Source organism: Xiphias gladius, chromosome 20, assembly GCF_016859285.1.
Source record: "Xiphias gladius isolate SHS-SW01 ecotype Sanya breed wild chromosome 20, ASM1685928v1, whole genome shotgun sequence".
Lineage (NCBI taxonomy): Eukaryota > Metazoa > Chordata > Actinopteri > Istiophoriformes > Xiphiidae > Xiphias > Xiphias gladius.
The window spans coordinates 20,240,733-20,255,951 of NC_053419.1; the positions used below are offsets into that span (position 1 = coordinate 20,240,733).

The 15,219-nt window shown below is 40.4% G+C and overlaps 2 protein-coding genes across 7 annotated transcripts in view; both read right to left on the reverse strand.

Moving 5' to 3' along the window:
• Positions 1-184: 184 nt before the first annotated feature.
• tmem174 (transmembrane protein 174) lies at positions 185-4,872 on the reverse strand. The gene is made up of 4 exons (XM_040158303.1): positions 4,181-4,872; positions 2,803-2,871; positions 1,815-1,886; positions 185-221 (listed from the first exon to the last, which is right to left on the reverse strand). The coding sequence occupies exons 1-4, from the start codon at positions 4,870-4,872 to the stop codon at positions 185-187; spliced, it is 870 nt and encodes a 289-aa protein (XP_040014237.1).
• A 9,477-nt stretch (positions 4,873-14,349) lies between these two features.
• The window catches only part of fcho2 (FCH and mu domain containing endocytic adaptor 2), a 41,364-nt gene continuing 40,494 nt past the window's right edge, over positions 14,350-15,219 (reverse strand). For all 6 annotated transcript variants that reach the window (XM_040157275.1, XM_040157281.1, XM_040157278.1 and 3 more), the window contains 4 exons: positions 14,972-15,171; positions 14,790-14,854; positions 14,492-14,656; positions 14,350-14,397 (listed from right to left, as the gene is read on the reverse strand). In XM_040157275.1, the coding sequence (XP_040013209.1) occupies positions 14,375-14,397; positions 14,492-14,656; positions 14,790-14,854; positions 14,972-15,171 (453 nt within the window). In that variant the 3' untranslated portion in view covers positions 14,350-14,374. The remainder of the gene's footprint in view (positions 14,398-14,491; positions 14,657-14,789; positions 14,855-14,971; positions 15,172-15,219) is intronic.

Consider the following 15,219-nt stretch of genomic DNA (forward strand, 5'->3'; position numbering starts at 1 on the left):
AGCAAGGTCAGTGCTAATTACTCTAGTCTAATCATGATTTCCAGGGATTATCTGACCCTTTGGTATTTTTGATCTCAAAAGGAAAATGCCATCTCAGATGTAGTTTCCAAATCCGTCCGCAAATGTTTAGCTGGGAGCACATGTGGTTTAGTGACAGGGCCTCCAGCTCGGGCCTCCAGCACAATCAAACCACTTTAGTGGCCCCGAAATACAGGCTCATCCTGGAAAACGTGTGACAAAGAAATGCCGACCGTGAACGAGAGCTGGTCTAGTCCAGCAGAGACAGATACGGACAGACAAGCACCTGTTGCCCTGGGAGAGAGAGCTGTAATATTACAGACTACACTCATTAACTCTGACCATTTTTAATTTGCAGAAAAGTTTATCCACTTCATTACAGAAATCATCTTGTATTAGGACATTTCGGAGGCTGCCAAATAATTTCAACAAGCATAGCTTTTGCACATCACTGCAAATAATTGATTGTTGTTACTTTCTGCCTTCAAAAGAGCTCCAGTTGGAAATAATATAGTGGTTTCCCTTATTATTAACCACAAAATTACTGATAACGACCTATTCATAACCTTCAAAACTCATATCAGGACTCTTTTTCGTGGGATTTTGTAATATTTCCACTTCACACCCCCCCTACACACACGCACGCACACACACACACACACACACCCCTCCATCTCTTTTATTTGGGAGTTGTTATCGTTCAGCATGTTCCGTAATACTTTCATAAATCGTATCCAGTGCTCCAAAATGGTGAAATAATGGTCCTTGTCGGCCACCCGCATTTTACTGTGCTGTAAAAATAATGAAAGTCATATTGCGCTGCGGTTTCAAATCTGCACAGGCAAACGGAGTGTGAGGCAGGTCCCCGAGACCTTTTCTAAATTGCTCTGAATTTTCAATCCTCGACGTTTTGGGAAAAGTTGTTTGGAGCGCGCACGCTTTTTGGAGCCAAGCCGAGAGTTGATGTAGGGAGATTTGAGTGAGTGTTGGGTTTGCGGGTGGCAGGGTGTGTGTGTGTGTGTGTGTGTGTGTGTGTGTGTGTGTGTGGGTATTTTTTTTTTTTATCGGTCAATATTTACCGAGACATGTCACCCCTCCTGCAAATAAAACGCAGATTAACTCAACTGAAATATTCCCCCCAAAATCTAGTCCCAACTGCAACAGATATATTTGCTTCTAGTGTCTATGTTTTTTAAGAAAGTTTCAATTTAAATGAATAAATAAATACCCCCCCCAAAAAAAAAAAACCAGCTCATAATTCAGTCCCATTTAAATTAAAAAATTGTCAATCTAATAGAAGAACTGCCCGTGTGAGGGTGTGTCCAAGTAACTGCAGGTACCCGTGGGCTTGTCTGTGCGTGTGGTGTGTGTCGGAGAGAAGCCGAGTTGTGTTATGAAAGGGCGAATCTATTTGCGTGGCACTTTTCAACAACAAGACAATTCGAAGTCTTGTCGGGCCCCCGTGAGACGTGGACCGGGAAGATACACACCGGGCCGGTAAACTAGAGCGAACTGAGATTAAAGATAAACCAAAATAAGAAGAAGTTGAATAAAAGTTTCAGGGCAGCCACAGTTCGGTGCAGGAATTGAATAGATAGTTTCAGATTGAATTTAATAATGAATATAAGGCAGTGGCAACTGTGTGGAGTTTAAAAGCTTGATTTAAGAGAACATCTTGACCTTATTATCAAAGTTATTATTATTAATATTACTATTATTATTATTATTAGTAGTAGTAGTAGTAGTATCTTCATACCGTAGGCTTCCCTTGTCCCGGTTAAACCACCTGACTTGACCCGGTGAATGAAGGTGTATTGATTTCCTCAGTGTTTCTGCCCCCGTGTGGTGCAGTGACACTTGTGTTTATCCTGCAAACAGGATAAATTCCTCAGGAAACTGATACAGTCAGTTGAAGGATCCTGCAGGAAACCGGGAAATAAAAACAGGAATCTCCAGCTCTATCTGAGTGTATTATTATTATTATTGTTGTTATTATTATTGTTATTATTATTATTAGTAGTAGTAGTAGCAGTACTGGTAATAGCAGTATGTTCATTGCCTTTCTAAACTGACATTTTAAGAGGTCTACTCATGTTGAGGTGATCATCTTCTGACTTTCATGGTCTCCTCAAACACCACACACAAATACTAACATTGGGCAATAATTATAACCAAATAGTAAACGACCATTACGACTTTTTCCTCTCTTGATGTTCATTTTCTCCAGCATAGACAAACAAAACAAAAAAAAAACTGGCTGGTAACACTGGCCATCTGCATTTTCTCTGTCACCATTTAATGGGCATGTACAGTGGTTTGTGCAGCTGTTGAGACACAACAAGCACCGGATAAATATGTATATTTTTTTTATTCTGAATGTAAATTTAGCATCTCAAAGTTTCCAAAACCTTAGAGTCCTCAGATAGAGCTGAGTTTGTCCATAAATCTCCATTTTAATGAGGTTTTCTTCCAGGGAGTCTCATCTTAGTGGATTTTATGACTTCATACATAATTATTATGGTAACTCCACATGATAACAGCTGCAGGAGGAAAGTGAAACCAAAGCTACGTTACTCTTGTGTTGCTGTGCAGTGAAATACCAGTGACACTGAAGCAGTGTTTTAGCAGGACATCTCATCAGATCACTTTGACATACCATCGTTGAACTTAATAACGAGAAAAAAAAAGAAAAACAGTGTCCGCTAAGAAAGATGAAATTCCTTTTTTTCAGCAGGCATTTAGGAAAGACTGTGTCTGTCAAAGGAAGAGTAGATGTCCTCATATGCAGGTGGAGGTGAACAGGTAGCGCCGCCTTGGTCAGCGCGTCCGCTTTCATCCTCTGTCTCCTCAATCCTACAGGAGATTAAAGGCAAATAACAAATCTCAGGCAGTCTGGATTTAGGAGAAGATCTGGCCAATATCCAAATGTTTACAGGCCCGATTGCTTACGCCTAAAGGAGATTTTAGGAAGCAGATTGCCCACTGAGGTGGAGCAATTTCTCCCTTGATCATTCCTCTATTTGGCATTAACCACTGGAAACGTACAGGAACAGGTCAGAAGCTGTGACAACATAAGTGAGAGCTGGTGAGCTGAGCATATGCTCACATGATCGGGGGCAGCAGTTTATGGTTATCCTAGGTTAACTGTATTATTCCTGCTGTCTATTTTTATTAAAGTGAATTACTTTCCTGGAAACCTGCTGGGAGTAATCGTCTAAAACAATAAAAGAAAGTGAAAACTTTTAACTTTCCACTAATGGAAGTCAGCTTTTTGTTTAGCAGGACGTCTGTCAGAGGTTATTTGATTGGATTTCAAATAAATGGGATCCTGCAATTAGTGGAAAGAAACTCTTTTTTATGACCATACATAATGTTATGTTTCCCTCGGCACTTTCTGTAGGCACAGGTGGGAAAAATGTTGAACTAAAAATGCTCTGCACAATGTGCATTTCCATTGCAAGGCACATATATACTGTAAAATGTCTTTGATATGACGCTATACCTCTGAAGGGTGATTAAATGAGAAGATGCGGAGCTATTTTGGTCTCGATTGTCCCCATTTCATTGACACAAGCCTCATTTTATTTTTTATTTTCAAAATTTTCTCCTCTTAACTAAAAAAAATCCAGTTTTACCTTGTTAGCTAGTGTCAATAACCCGCCACTATGTGACACATTGCTCTCAGTACAGTAATTTAGTGAACCAATACAAGTGTGTCGACTATTATAGAGAGATTATTAATTGCAGCATAATTGGCTGAGAGAACACTGACGGCCCAAAAACACTTTGGGCCAAGTGGAAAGTGATCTTGTGGTTAATAAGAAATGAACTCTGGCACACTGTGTCTGATTTAATGAGTACTGTGAGAAGCTGTGAGTTTTTAACACAATCACATTCGACTGAAGATTAACTCTCTGCCCCCGTCGGTTTTATCTGCTCTAGTGTCAATATGTTGCATGCTGTGTGAACTCCCCCCTCCCCTTTTTTTTTTGAGGCAAAAAAAAAAAAAGATGCATGTACCTGTCCTCTGAAACCACAGGTTCATCATAACAGCATGTTTAAGTAATGGAGGAAACCAGCACGACTAAAGCATTGTTTCTTAGAGGCTTGTGCTCTCTCAAAAGTTGGAGCAATGTCTGTCATGTAAGCGCTGTTCCCCTACCTGCTTCTTCTGCAGTCAGTTTCTGCGCTGCGAGCTGAGCTGTCTTCTTCTGCTGTGAAAGCTGCGTTATCAGCACAGTAAACAGCGTCATGTGGAGGAAGGGCTGCCTGGATGCCATTCGCAAAGCTGCCGGGTTGAAGCTCAATGGCCCGGCGTACCTCCCGGGTTATAAAGTTATAGGCAGGCGGAATACATAGCATTGTTGTGGCACTGTGCAACATGATTGGTGGATTTATTCCACTCAGCGTAATAGAATGTCCCCTTGAGGTCTGCTCCATCACAGGCATTACAAGCACCTCTTTGTCCCACTGTCTGCAAGGCCAGCAAGAGATAATGCCAAACTTGCAGATACTGCTAAGCATGAATGTACCTCCGACGGAGATCAGGATGGGGCCCAGCATTTGGGTCCACCCAAAGCTGGAGTTGGCTCGGTAGTGCTGCCAGCCCATGACGGTGAAGATGACACCAATCAGAGCCAGGAAGACCCCAGAGAACAGCAGGGAAGCTCCAGTCTTCTCACCATCCAGCAAACTGTCTGACTGGTGTGGGTGTGGAGCAGGTGTGACCGTCTGAGTCGGGTCATCGGGTGGCCCAATGACAACTGCTGTGGGATTTCTAGCTCTGTTGGTCTCCATTTCAGGCCTTTGTCCCGTCATGTTAATCCAGAAACCTTGCGGCCATTGTCGGTCCATGAGTTGCGTCGGTATCACATGTGTGTAGGTACTCAAACTGGGCCAACTTGCCTCTCACATTGAACACCAGGTCAAACTGAATCAGCACTGAGTAACTCTGAAGACTCTTAACAGCCAAGAGGACAAGTTACAAGTTAACCTGCTCCTGAATCCAGTTGGCTGTAAGAACATTGTGCGCCGGCATCGGTCACCATGATGGCAACCTCTGTATTTCAGCATGTATGAATGAACTCGTGGACAACGTGATTACTACTGAGTAACTAAGGAGTGCCGGCAGGTGATGTAGAGCAGCTTACAGCAGAAAAGTCTGTTTAGACAAACAATATCTGTAACAACAATTACAGAACAATTTCAATGTAATGAACATTCTCTTATGAAATACAATTTAAGAAAGCAGTCAAGTTATCAAGGTCAAGGTATCCATGTAACCAACCCCCAGAGTACGTAACGTGAGGTGTTAAGACCATGAGAGAAGATTTGGTGTGTTTAGGTTCTGTCTGAGAGGCTAAGAAATAGGAAGACAGAGAGATTCCTGCACGCATAGAACGTGATCCGAAATCCACCTTGTCACATGTCATCTCACACAGACACGTCTCCCAATTGCGCCGTTATGCATAACTTATCATGCTGCAATAGTCGAACAATCAGTCTAGCATGTTAAATGGAAGGGCTTAAAAACACATCACGCTATACGTGTTGCAGTCAGAGGCTAAACTAGCCGCACACGAGGTTTAACCCACATGTGACACGCAGGCGTCCCTCTGAAAGAGCCTCAACGCTTGGATGTCAGAGGAGTGCGGAAGTTGACTGTTCTCTCAATCAAGTCCATGCAAATGTATTGACTGTAAAACTGTGCAACAGCATCATGCTTAAAATGTTAGGGCTGAAGTCATTTTTAATAACCGGGAAATGTGTCTTTACAGGAATTGCATTCATGTGAGAAACTAGAATTCATTTTGAACTTTTGCGTGTATGTATATATGGCATTCGTTAATTCTCCATTTATGATTGTGTGACAGCATAATTTTTATTAGGCCTGCCAATCTATTCCTTGCATATCGTCTCATTTAGTAGTTGCCAGTGTGTCCCCGCCACTGGCCGCAGCAGAGCGGTCTGCAAAACAGCCAGACGCGGGTGTGTGCTCTACGGTAAAAAAAACACCTGTGTCCATGAATCTTTCATTCTGAATGCAAACACAGTGACATGCAAACATGTTTTCCAGTTGAATTTCATAGCAGTCTGCTCTTCTCCCAGCGGACAGCTTGCATTTGCCTACATAAAAGCACATCCACACTGCTTTGCGTGTAACAAGCCTGCCAATTGGAAAGGAGGATCATGCGCTGCTTATGGCGAAGCAAAACAAAAGGTCTTCAGAGGGAAACAACTGACTATCAAACCCACAAGGCCAGTGGCTGATCAAACCTAACCTGTGTGCATCTGTGTCCTTGAATGTGTGCGTGTGTCTATCTTTATGTTTACCTTAGCCTCAGCTCATTTCACTTGGCACTAATGAACAAAGGGACAGATAACTATACAAAGAATCCATATGAGCGCAGTGTTTAAAGAACCCCCCAGAATCGAAGCTGTACATATTCTTTCAATTAGCAAACTCCAAATATTTATAGACTGAACATTTCCTCTCTGGAAGGAAGGAGAGTTTTGTATGTGTGTCTCATGTTGACTCACACTGGGGTGTATTGATCCCTTGGGCTTATGCTTCATTTCACTTCAGCTCTGCCTCCAACCTTTAAAAGCACATCTGTCTAATATCTGTATCTATATCTCTATAGTATACTATCTTTTTTTTTTCCTTTAAAAAAAAAAATCAGAAACAGTCAAAAAGCAGCAATATGTTGACATCCAGTAAAATAAGTTATGAAATTATTCTTTTAAACAGTGTATTACACAGTGATGCCCGACCATTTTAATAGATAAGATACCCACAGGTTTGAAGACCGTAACTCTTCCCACATCCATCCTTCTCCTCTATGCAACAAAGCAACCGGATTTATTCCTCTTTCCACATGGTGGAGTCTGAAGCTTTGGGTTTCTCTCTCCTTCTGTGTGAACGATGTTGTCGTCTCTTCTCCTTCTGTGTGAATTGTGTCCTTGTCTCATCTCCCTGTGTGAATGCTGTCCCTGTTCTGTCCCTCTGTGTGGATTGCGTCCTCACCTCTTCTTCCTCTTTGTGAACTACATCCTTGTCTCTCTCCATCTGTGTGAACGGCATCTTTGTCTCTTCTAATTCTGTGTTAATTGTGTCCTCGTCTCTCTTTCCTCTGTGTGAACAGTGTCATCTTCTCCCGTCCTTCTGTGGGAATGGTGTCCTTATCTCTTCTCCCTCTGTGTGAACTATGTCCTTGCCCTTCTCTTTCTCTGGTATGCTGCCCTTGTCTCTTTTCCTCTGTGTGAATAGTGTTCTTGAGTTTTGATTTTCCTTACTGAAATTTTACCAATTCTATTTCTGTCTACTGTGTAAATACAACGTGCATTGCATTTCTGTCTTTCCTGGAAAAGGGACCCATCCTCTGCTGTACTTCCTGTGGTTTCTTCCCTTTTCTACTTCTTAAAGGGTTTTTTGGGAGTTTTTTCCTTCTCCGAATCGAGGGTCTAAGGATAGAGCACTACAAATTTGGGGCAAATTTATGATTTATGATAATGGCTACGTAAATAAAATTGACCGATATATTTTTTCCCATATATACTTTATGTGGTCTGTTATCCTCAAATTATAAGGAACTTGTGTGCCTCTACATCATATCTGAAGAGATGCAATGCAATTGCAATGGCAGATTTAGCCAGGCCAATAAAGAAGGACCAAAGGAAGACCATAGGAATTAAGATGTGACCATTTCTCAGTCATCCCCTCCCCCAAACGCACACTCACACACATGCTTACCATGACAAATAGCCTGTGACATGCTTCTGTGAACATTGCACGGAAGGGTCCACTTCCCTCCCCAGGGCTGACGAGGCAGTGAACTGGGACATCTCATCACTGGATCTCAATTTTACCTCCAGTGACTCATTTCAGCAAATCTACAGTGAAATTACAGGAGTAGCATTTCTGTTCCTGTGTGGTTTCAGTTGCCAAGTAGCAGCAACACACTTATTGCGGTTTATTCTCTTTACATGTCTTAGGCTTAACATATCACCTGACTCAGTGTCTTGAATGTGCCAAAGAAGCAGAGCGGTGACATACAGCTGGTCACTGTAGAGTGTGCCAGTTAGAATGTATGATTTTGTTACGTCGAGCTACTGAAACCCAAGGAATGCACGCAAAGGTCAAGTCATTTCATTCTCCAGGGGACATCGAAAGATTAAATGCAATGTGCAATGCACTTTTTTAATGAAAAAATACAGGTAGATTGCTGTAATGTATTACTTTCGTGTGTACACAAATAGAGCAAGCTAGCAAGAATTTGTCGAAAAAGCTGCTGAGAACTAGATTTGTTTTGAAATTTGTTCAAAGAATGGCACCTGAGGTACTTTTAGGACACATTTCAAAGATACATATCAGGCACGTGGCTAAAGGCCTCTGATGACTTAATTACTATACACACATCTAAAGCCTAAATCAGAAATGTTGAAATAACCTTTAGCTCCTTTAGCCTCTGCGTCAACCTTCAAGAGGACCTCAGGTAAGTGTGTGTCTGGATTTTTGACTGGAAGTTTGCTTTTAATTAATTAATGTTTTATCATAGTGTGAATCGCATTACATTGCTCTAAAGATTGAGAGAAAAAAAAAAATTGATTGATTGATCAATTGATGGTAAAGCTGATGATCTGCTGGTGTCAGCCAATATAAAAGCAATTTGTCCAAGTCCTTTCATCATGATAAATTTCCTGTCAGTTTTGTTAACGCTGAATTGTGTTCATATTTTTATTGGCAGGGGGAAACATTTGACAGAGCTCTGCTTGCGGAGTGGAAAATGTGACAGATGCCTTTGGCTGTGAGTCTGACATGTTCAGGGTTTGAGTTATTCTAAAGAGGTCTTCTGGGTTTTGGAGCAAGCAGTAGAAGCAGAGGAGAGGAATCCATATTAATGCAATAATCTTACACCATCCATGTTTGTTCAGATGGTTTTTCTCGTGGTGAAGAGGGAGATCAAATGGGCACATCAATTATAAATAGTCCGTAAATGTTACTGATGTGGGGCTTGCCCTCTGGATTGTAGAATAACTCAACTCTATGGCTCCAGTGGGCCTTTGGACAAACATCACTGTGATGGTGGACAACAAAGACTTAATGCTCCCTCTGCTCTGACTGTTTCACGGATCTGATTCTGACGTTCAGGATCTCTCAATCGATACCAGACACAGGCAAGCCCACCGTCCCGGAACCAAGAATTTCACCTGTTTTAAAGAAGAAGGGACATTTTGAGAAATATGCAAATATGCTTATTTGTGTTGAGAGTTAGATGAGAAGACTGATTCCGCTGTAATGACTGTACGATAAATATGGGGCTACAGGCAGCAGCCGGTTAGCATAGCTTAGCAAAAAGACTGAGAACGGGGAAACCGCAAGGTTCTAATAGCTCCAATAAAGCTTGTGATGTAACGTGTTAGTTAACGTTAGTTAACGTGTTATCTTCTGACAGGACCCGGCTAGCTGTTTCCCCTCGTTTCTAGTCTTTATGATAAGCTAAGCTAACTGGCTGCTGGTGGTAGATTTCATATTTAACAGACAGACCTGAGAGTTGTATCAACCGTCTCATGTAACTCTCGGCAAAAGGGCAAACGTCAGGCTATTCTTTCAAAGGAACAGTCTAGCACGTAAAACCGAGTAGTGTTGTTTTTACACTTTGTTTTTTGTACGAATTAAACAAATGAGATGTAACAGGTTAATTAGGGAATTTTAGAAGTGGTGGTAGGTGTTTTTTTTTTTTTTCTACCTTGGAACTGAGTTAGGCTAGCCGTTTCCTGCCGTTTCCACTCTGTGTGCTAAGCTAAGTTAACTGGTCGTAGGTGCTTATTTAGCATACAGGTGTGAGAGAGGTGTTGATGTTCTCGTCAAACTCTTGGTAAGAAAGCAAGTACGCCTATTTTCCAAAATGTCAAACTATTCCCTTCAACTCTCACAATCACATTTGTCTTTATTAGCTTGCTTACCTATGTAGCCCACACACCCCGATTCATAGATCCTCCGAAACTGTACAAAATGCATGGCCACACACAAAAATCTACACATGGACCAACACAGTTTCTGGATATGACTTCAGCTCACATATCTCAATTTGGCCTTTCAGAGAATAACATCATACACAAGAGACCCTAAGATCTTTTCGTCTTCGTCTGAGTGAGGCGGACAGGGAAAAGTAGAGTCAACGCTGATGGCTCACACATGTGGCTGCAGAAAGGCAGCTCAGACAGTGTATTTCAAACAGCAAGGAGGAGGTCTTCAGGCCGAGGGACACGAGGCATGATTGAGTGTGTAAATATGCACAAGGTGTTGATGTAGTGCTGAGCGCGTACGCAACAGTCATGCATACATCCTCATAAGCAAAGCACCGCATGAGGTTCTTGCAGTGCAAACAGTACATTAGTAACACATGTGTGTCTTCAGATTTTGTTTTCATGCTATATCATCCTGCATGTCAGCAGGGGAGTTTAATACAAACCTTTTGACATGGAATATGGATATAAAAAAACTGACAATAAATTTGTTGTTTTTATCTTGTAGCATTGCAGCTTCTGACTTTTCAGTCGACAACATTTCATCGGTAAATCTATATTTTTGAGGCTTTGAAGGGCCAGTTGACCCTTAGTTACAATTTTTTTCTCTATCCTTCTCTTGAGAGCCATCTTTCAATTCCGGTCATTTCAGTGGGATTTTGAAATGTTTCAACCTTTCCAATGAGCACAAATTTCTGGTGAAGCACACCCGCCAAATGTCTGTCTCCAAACACAATGAATAAAGTGTTGACACAAGATCTGTGGATGAAAGTTTGGGGGGTTTTTTTTCAGAGATGTTGCTTTTGGGTCTTACAAAAGTCATTATTGTCTCTTTGAGAGACACTATACTGAATGAACTCTATACAATTATCAGTAAAGCTCACACACAGACTACAGAATTCTGTAGCTTCCAGGGTTAGAGAAAAATACTAGACATTTTAATGTGCATTTGAAAGAACTGACCATCAACATTCATCACGACTTATTGATTGAGCTTATTGTACTTCCCATGAAGACCTGACAATACGGAGCCAGGAGCTACTCAGGTGGACTTTATGGCCTCTGTAAGAGCAACCCAAGCTGCCTAATGTTTGAGGAAAACTGCTCTTCTTTTTACACAGATTCATAATTTTATTCATTTCTAAGCTCCAGCTCAAGCATTGCTATTGTTGCTTATTTTATATATTATATATATTTTATATATTTATCTTTAGCTTTCTTTAGCTTTCTTTTTTCTTTTTAATGTTAAAATAAAGACGACATACCCAATCTGGCCATGATCAATAATCTTTAACATGCTCCAGCAGTATGTGTAATTGCTTCTTATGTTTTGGAATTAACATGTTAGCATGCAAACAATTGCTAATTAGCACTGTAGACAGTGTACCACTGAAACTGATGTGGAAATAAGTACACAGATTAGAAAACATGAATGTCTGTAAAAAAAAAAAAAAAGTATTACTAATTAGACTAGTATTGAGATATTTCTCTGGAAATATCCTGTCGGTGCTGCTAGAGGAAAAGTGTAGGTTTTACCGAAGTCGGTACGCTCCAACTCTTAGGACCATGTAGAAATTACAGTAGACAGGCTAAATTAATCTTTATGATAAGGTTCGAAGAATTAACACAGAACACGCATAAAGTAGTCATTTTCATATATTTGTATATATTCATATATTACACATTTAATACAGGCACAATGAGAAATCATAAAGTAGAGACAAAAAGTGGCTGAGATATTGGTAAAAATGTACAATTTATGAGAATCATTTACACAATTTTGCTCTTTTTAAACTCTGTTTAATAGAACATATAAAGAAAGAAAGTGAAAGTGACCGAAAAAAGGAGCCTTGAAAATTTATTTTTGAAAGTTTTGTGGGGAGAGCAAGAACCAGCTTGCTAATACTGAGTACACTTACAGAATCAGTGTACTCTTTTTTAACGCATTTGGTTTGTCTGACCAAAACTACTGATATAATTAATTAATTAATTAAAAGAGAACACGGAGCAACATGTTGATTTCTTGCTGTACAAATGTCTGGTGCTACAATTTTAGGATTTTATGTAAACTCATTCATTTCATATGACTGATTAAAGTTCAGCGTCAAATGCAAAATTTAAGTTCGACAGACAGATATTGTCTGGTTCTAAATCGTCAAGTCTTGAGTCTTAAACCAGGTACTAAAAGAATCATACAAAACATTAAAAACATTAAAAATTGATGATTACATACAATCACCCTGGCCAGATATGATGACTGAAATCAAATAAATCATGCGTTTCCAACAGTTTCCGACTGAGACACTAAATGGATCAAATATGGATATGAGTTTAAATCACCTGTCAACCTGTTATAATCTATTATGATGCATGATTTATAGTACTGAGGATACGGTAAAAGATAAGCCTGAAGTGAAAGGTTGTTTCCTAAAATCGTATTTGAGAGGTCAGTTGGCCACATGATGCACAGTGTATGAAACTCCTGCCCTAAAAGGTTTCACCCATTTTCAATCACAGCTTCCAGGCAACTTACTGCAGACATGTCACATACCAACACAGCATCTAATTCAAGGATCATCGCAAGGATGAGGTCAATGAAAACGTCCTACACAACATAAAATACTCCATCTAGACGTACAACAGCCTCTTCAGCAGCAGCAGCCCTCCATTAGTAAAAGACAAGAAGGAAGCACCAAGAGTCAAAGGTGGGAATTTTTCAACCCATTTTCTATACACACGTGTGCCGTTTATAGTTGCAAGAGGCTGAAGCTTATCCCAGCATGCACTGGGTGAGAGGCAGGACAGTTTAGTTATCTATCACAGGGCAACAGCAATACTGTGTCACAATATCTAACCACAGTCAGCAACACTGGATTACTCAGTGTAGAGTAGTTGTGATAAGGCATTTCAATCATTATTTTGGCCTCATTGAGCTACTGTTCACTAATATCATCTACTGCACAGTGAATGTATGAGAGGTTGAGGTCAACTGACGAGTACTGATTAGAAAAAGACAAGATTAAAAAAAAAAAAAAGAAGGCAAACATGACTAATTCATATCTGGAAGACAGTTGGCTTGTAAAAAGAGGAGGCAATTTCCCTTCAATATCCAAATAAAGGAGTAAAAAACATAACTGGCACATTGTTAGTGCTATTCTTATTAACTGTGCTGTAGTATACAAAAAAAGTAGAGAAAAGTTAGATTCAGGCACATTTCTCCGTTAATAGGGCACAGAAGTATGATTAAAAAACACTGCCAGTTTAAAAAAGGCTGCGAGTTTTGGGTAGTGTCCCTTGATTTTTTTTTTTTTTTAAGCATCTAACATTTGACACAATGTTTTACAGTCTAGATTGCTGAGCATTTTTTTTTTTTTTAAATGAAGAAAAAAAATTTAAGGGCTTAAAATGTAAAAACCACAAGCCATGACTGAAACAGGAATTTACAAGGAAAAAAAAAGTTCAACTTTAAAAAGACCACACTGGTCACTGACCCCATTAGGGGTGATTGATTAAAAAAAAAAAAAAATCTCCATGTATTTTACCACAGAGAAATGTAGCTTAAATCTGGAAACCCAAATCTGGGTAAAACATTGATGCACTTTTCTTGCCTATTGATCCACAGTATAAGAGGAGGCACTGAGGTCAGATTTTTTTTTTTCTTTTTTGCATTTGTTTGAAAGCACTTCAATGTTATTTTAAAGATCAAGCTTGTCCCACAAGAGTCTGGGAGAGGATTCATACTGTTTAAGATTTGAGATTCTACCTCCATGGCTTCATTGCACATGATCAAAAAAAACAAAACAAAGACAAATCATGAGGAGGAAAAGAGAATAATCAGCAAACAAAACTGATTTGAGAGTTGAGTCAGAGCCGGTCGAGCAGAATATGCAGTGTTAATATTTACAGTTTGGAAGGAGAGAGGGAGAAACCTTTTCTTCTCTTCCACACAGAAATGGTTTTGTTTTAGCGTCTGAAAGATTGTTAGTGCACTTTTTTCTTGTTTTATGATTTCAAATACAATATAGATTTATCTCTAATCCATAAATTGTTTCTGACTATACAAAAGTGAATTGATCAGAAAGCATTATTAGACTTCATATCTACACAGTTCCTGAAAGCTCATCTTAGTTTTCTTTTATTATTATTTTTTTTTAAACAGTGTTCAATACTCAGTGCTGTTTTATTGTAGTGAGATTCTCGCCTCCCGGGCAAAAGCACAACTGTGCTCGGCTGGATCCAGGGTTTCAGGGAGGCCCTTCGAAGTTGCCAAGTTTTGTGTCAAACGAGATTTTTTTTTTCTTCTTGAGAACCAGAGTGGTGGGTCACCTCAGCAATCTGCCATATAACGTCCTAAGCAAAAGAACACAAGGGATGCAATTTGAGTGGTTGATGCATCAACTATACGAGAAGCAGGTACATATGGACGACCAAGCATGCTACATACCTGTGGCGAATCTCTTCTTGCTGAGAGAAAGCCTGTATCCAGCCCCCTGTAGCTCCATGTCCACTCCGGACAGGGTGCTCCCATCATTCATAAACTGCACTGCCATAGTTGAGGGGTTTGAGGGGCCATTTGACAGTTCAAACTTGGCCCTCAGAGATCCGGCACCTGGGGTCAAACAAAAACAAATACACTCAAATTCCAAAGACTGACCCTGCTCTCTTCCTCATCATCCACAATCATCCACAATTTCGAACAAACTTTCTCTCATGGCAAACAAATTTGTAAGCATGATGCTTACCTTCATTTTCAGACTTCTCTGAGATGTCACTCAGCTTCCACAAACACTTATTCTGCTCTGAATTCCTAAAATAAAAGAAAGAAATAACACCTTAAGCTGCTTTTGTTCAACTAAGATAGAAATGTTCTTCAGTGCCTCACACTTTTTGTGCTCCTGCTGATACAACAAGCGCGACATCTCACCATATGGAGTTGGGCAGAGACTGCATGTTGGTGACCCCTCCGTCGACGGGCACTAAGATCTGTACGTTGGTGAGCGGCCCAGGAGAGGCCATGGAATCCGGGTTGTAGCGGTAGTCTACCCTCAGGTCTGTTGTACTTGGTGTGCACTTCCAGTATACGGCCAGGTTTAGAGGAGTGGAATGAATCCCATCAGACAGCACCTGAACACAGCGCAATAGTCCGACTTTAAATATGAACAGCAATTTGAG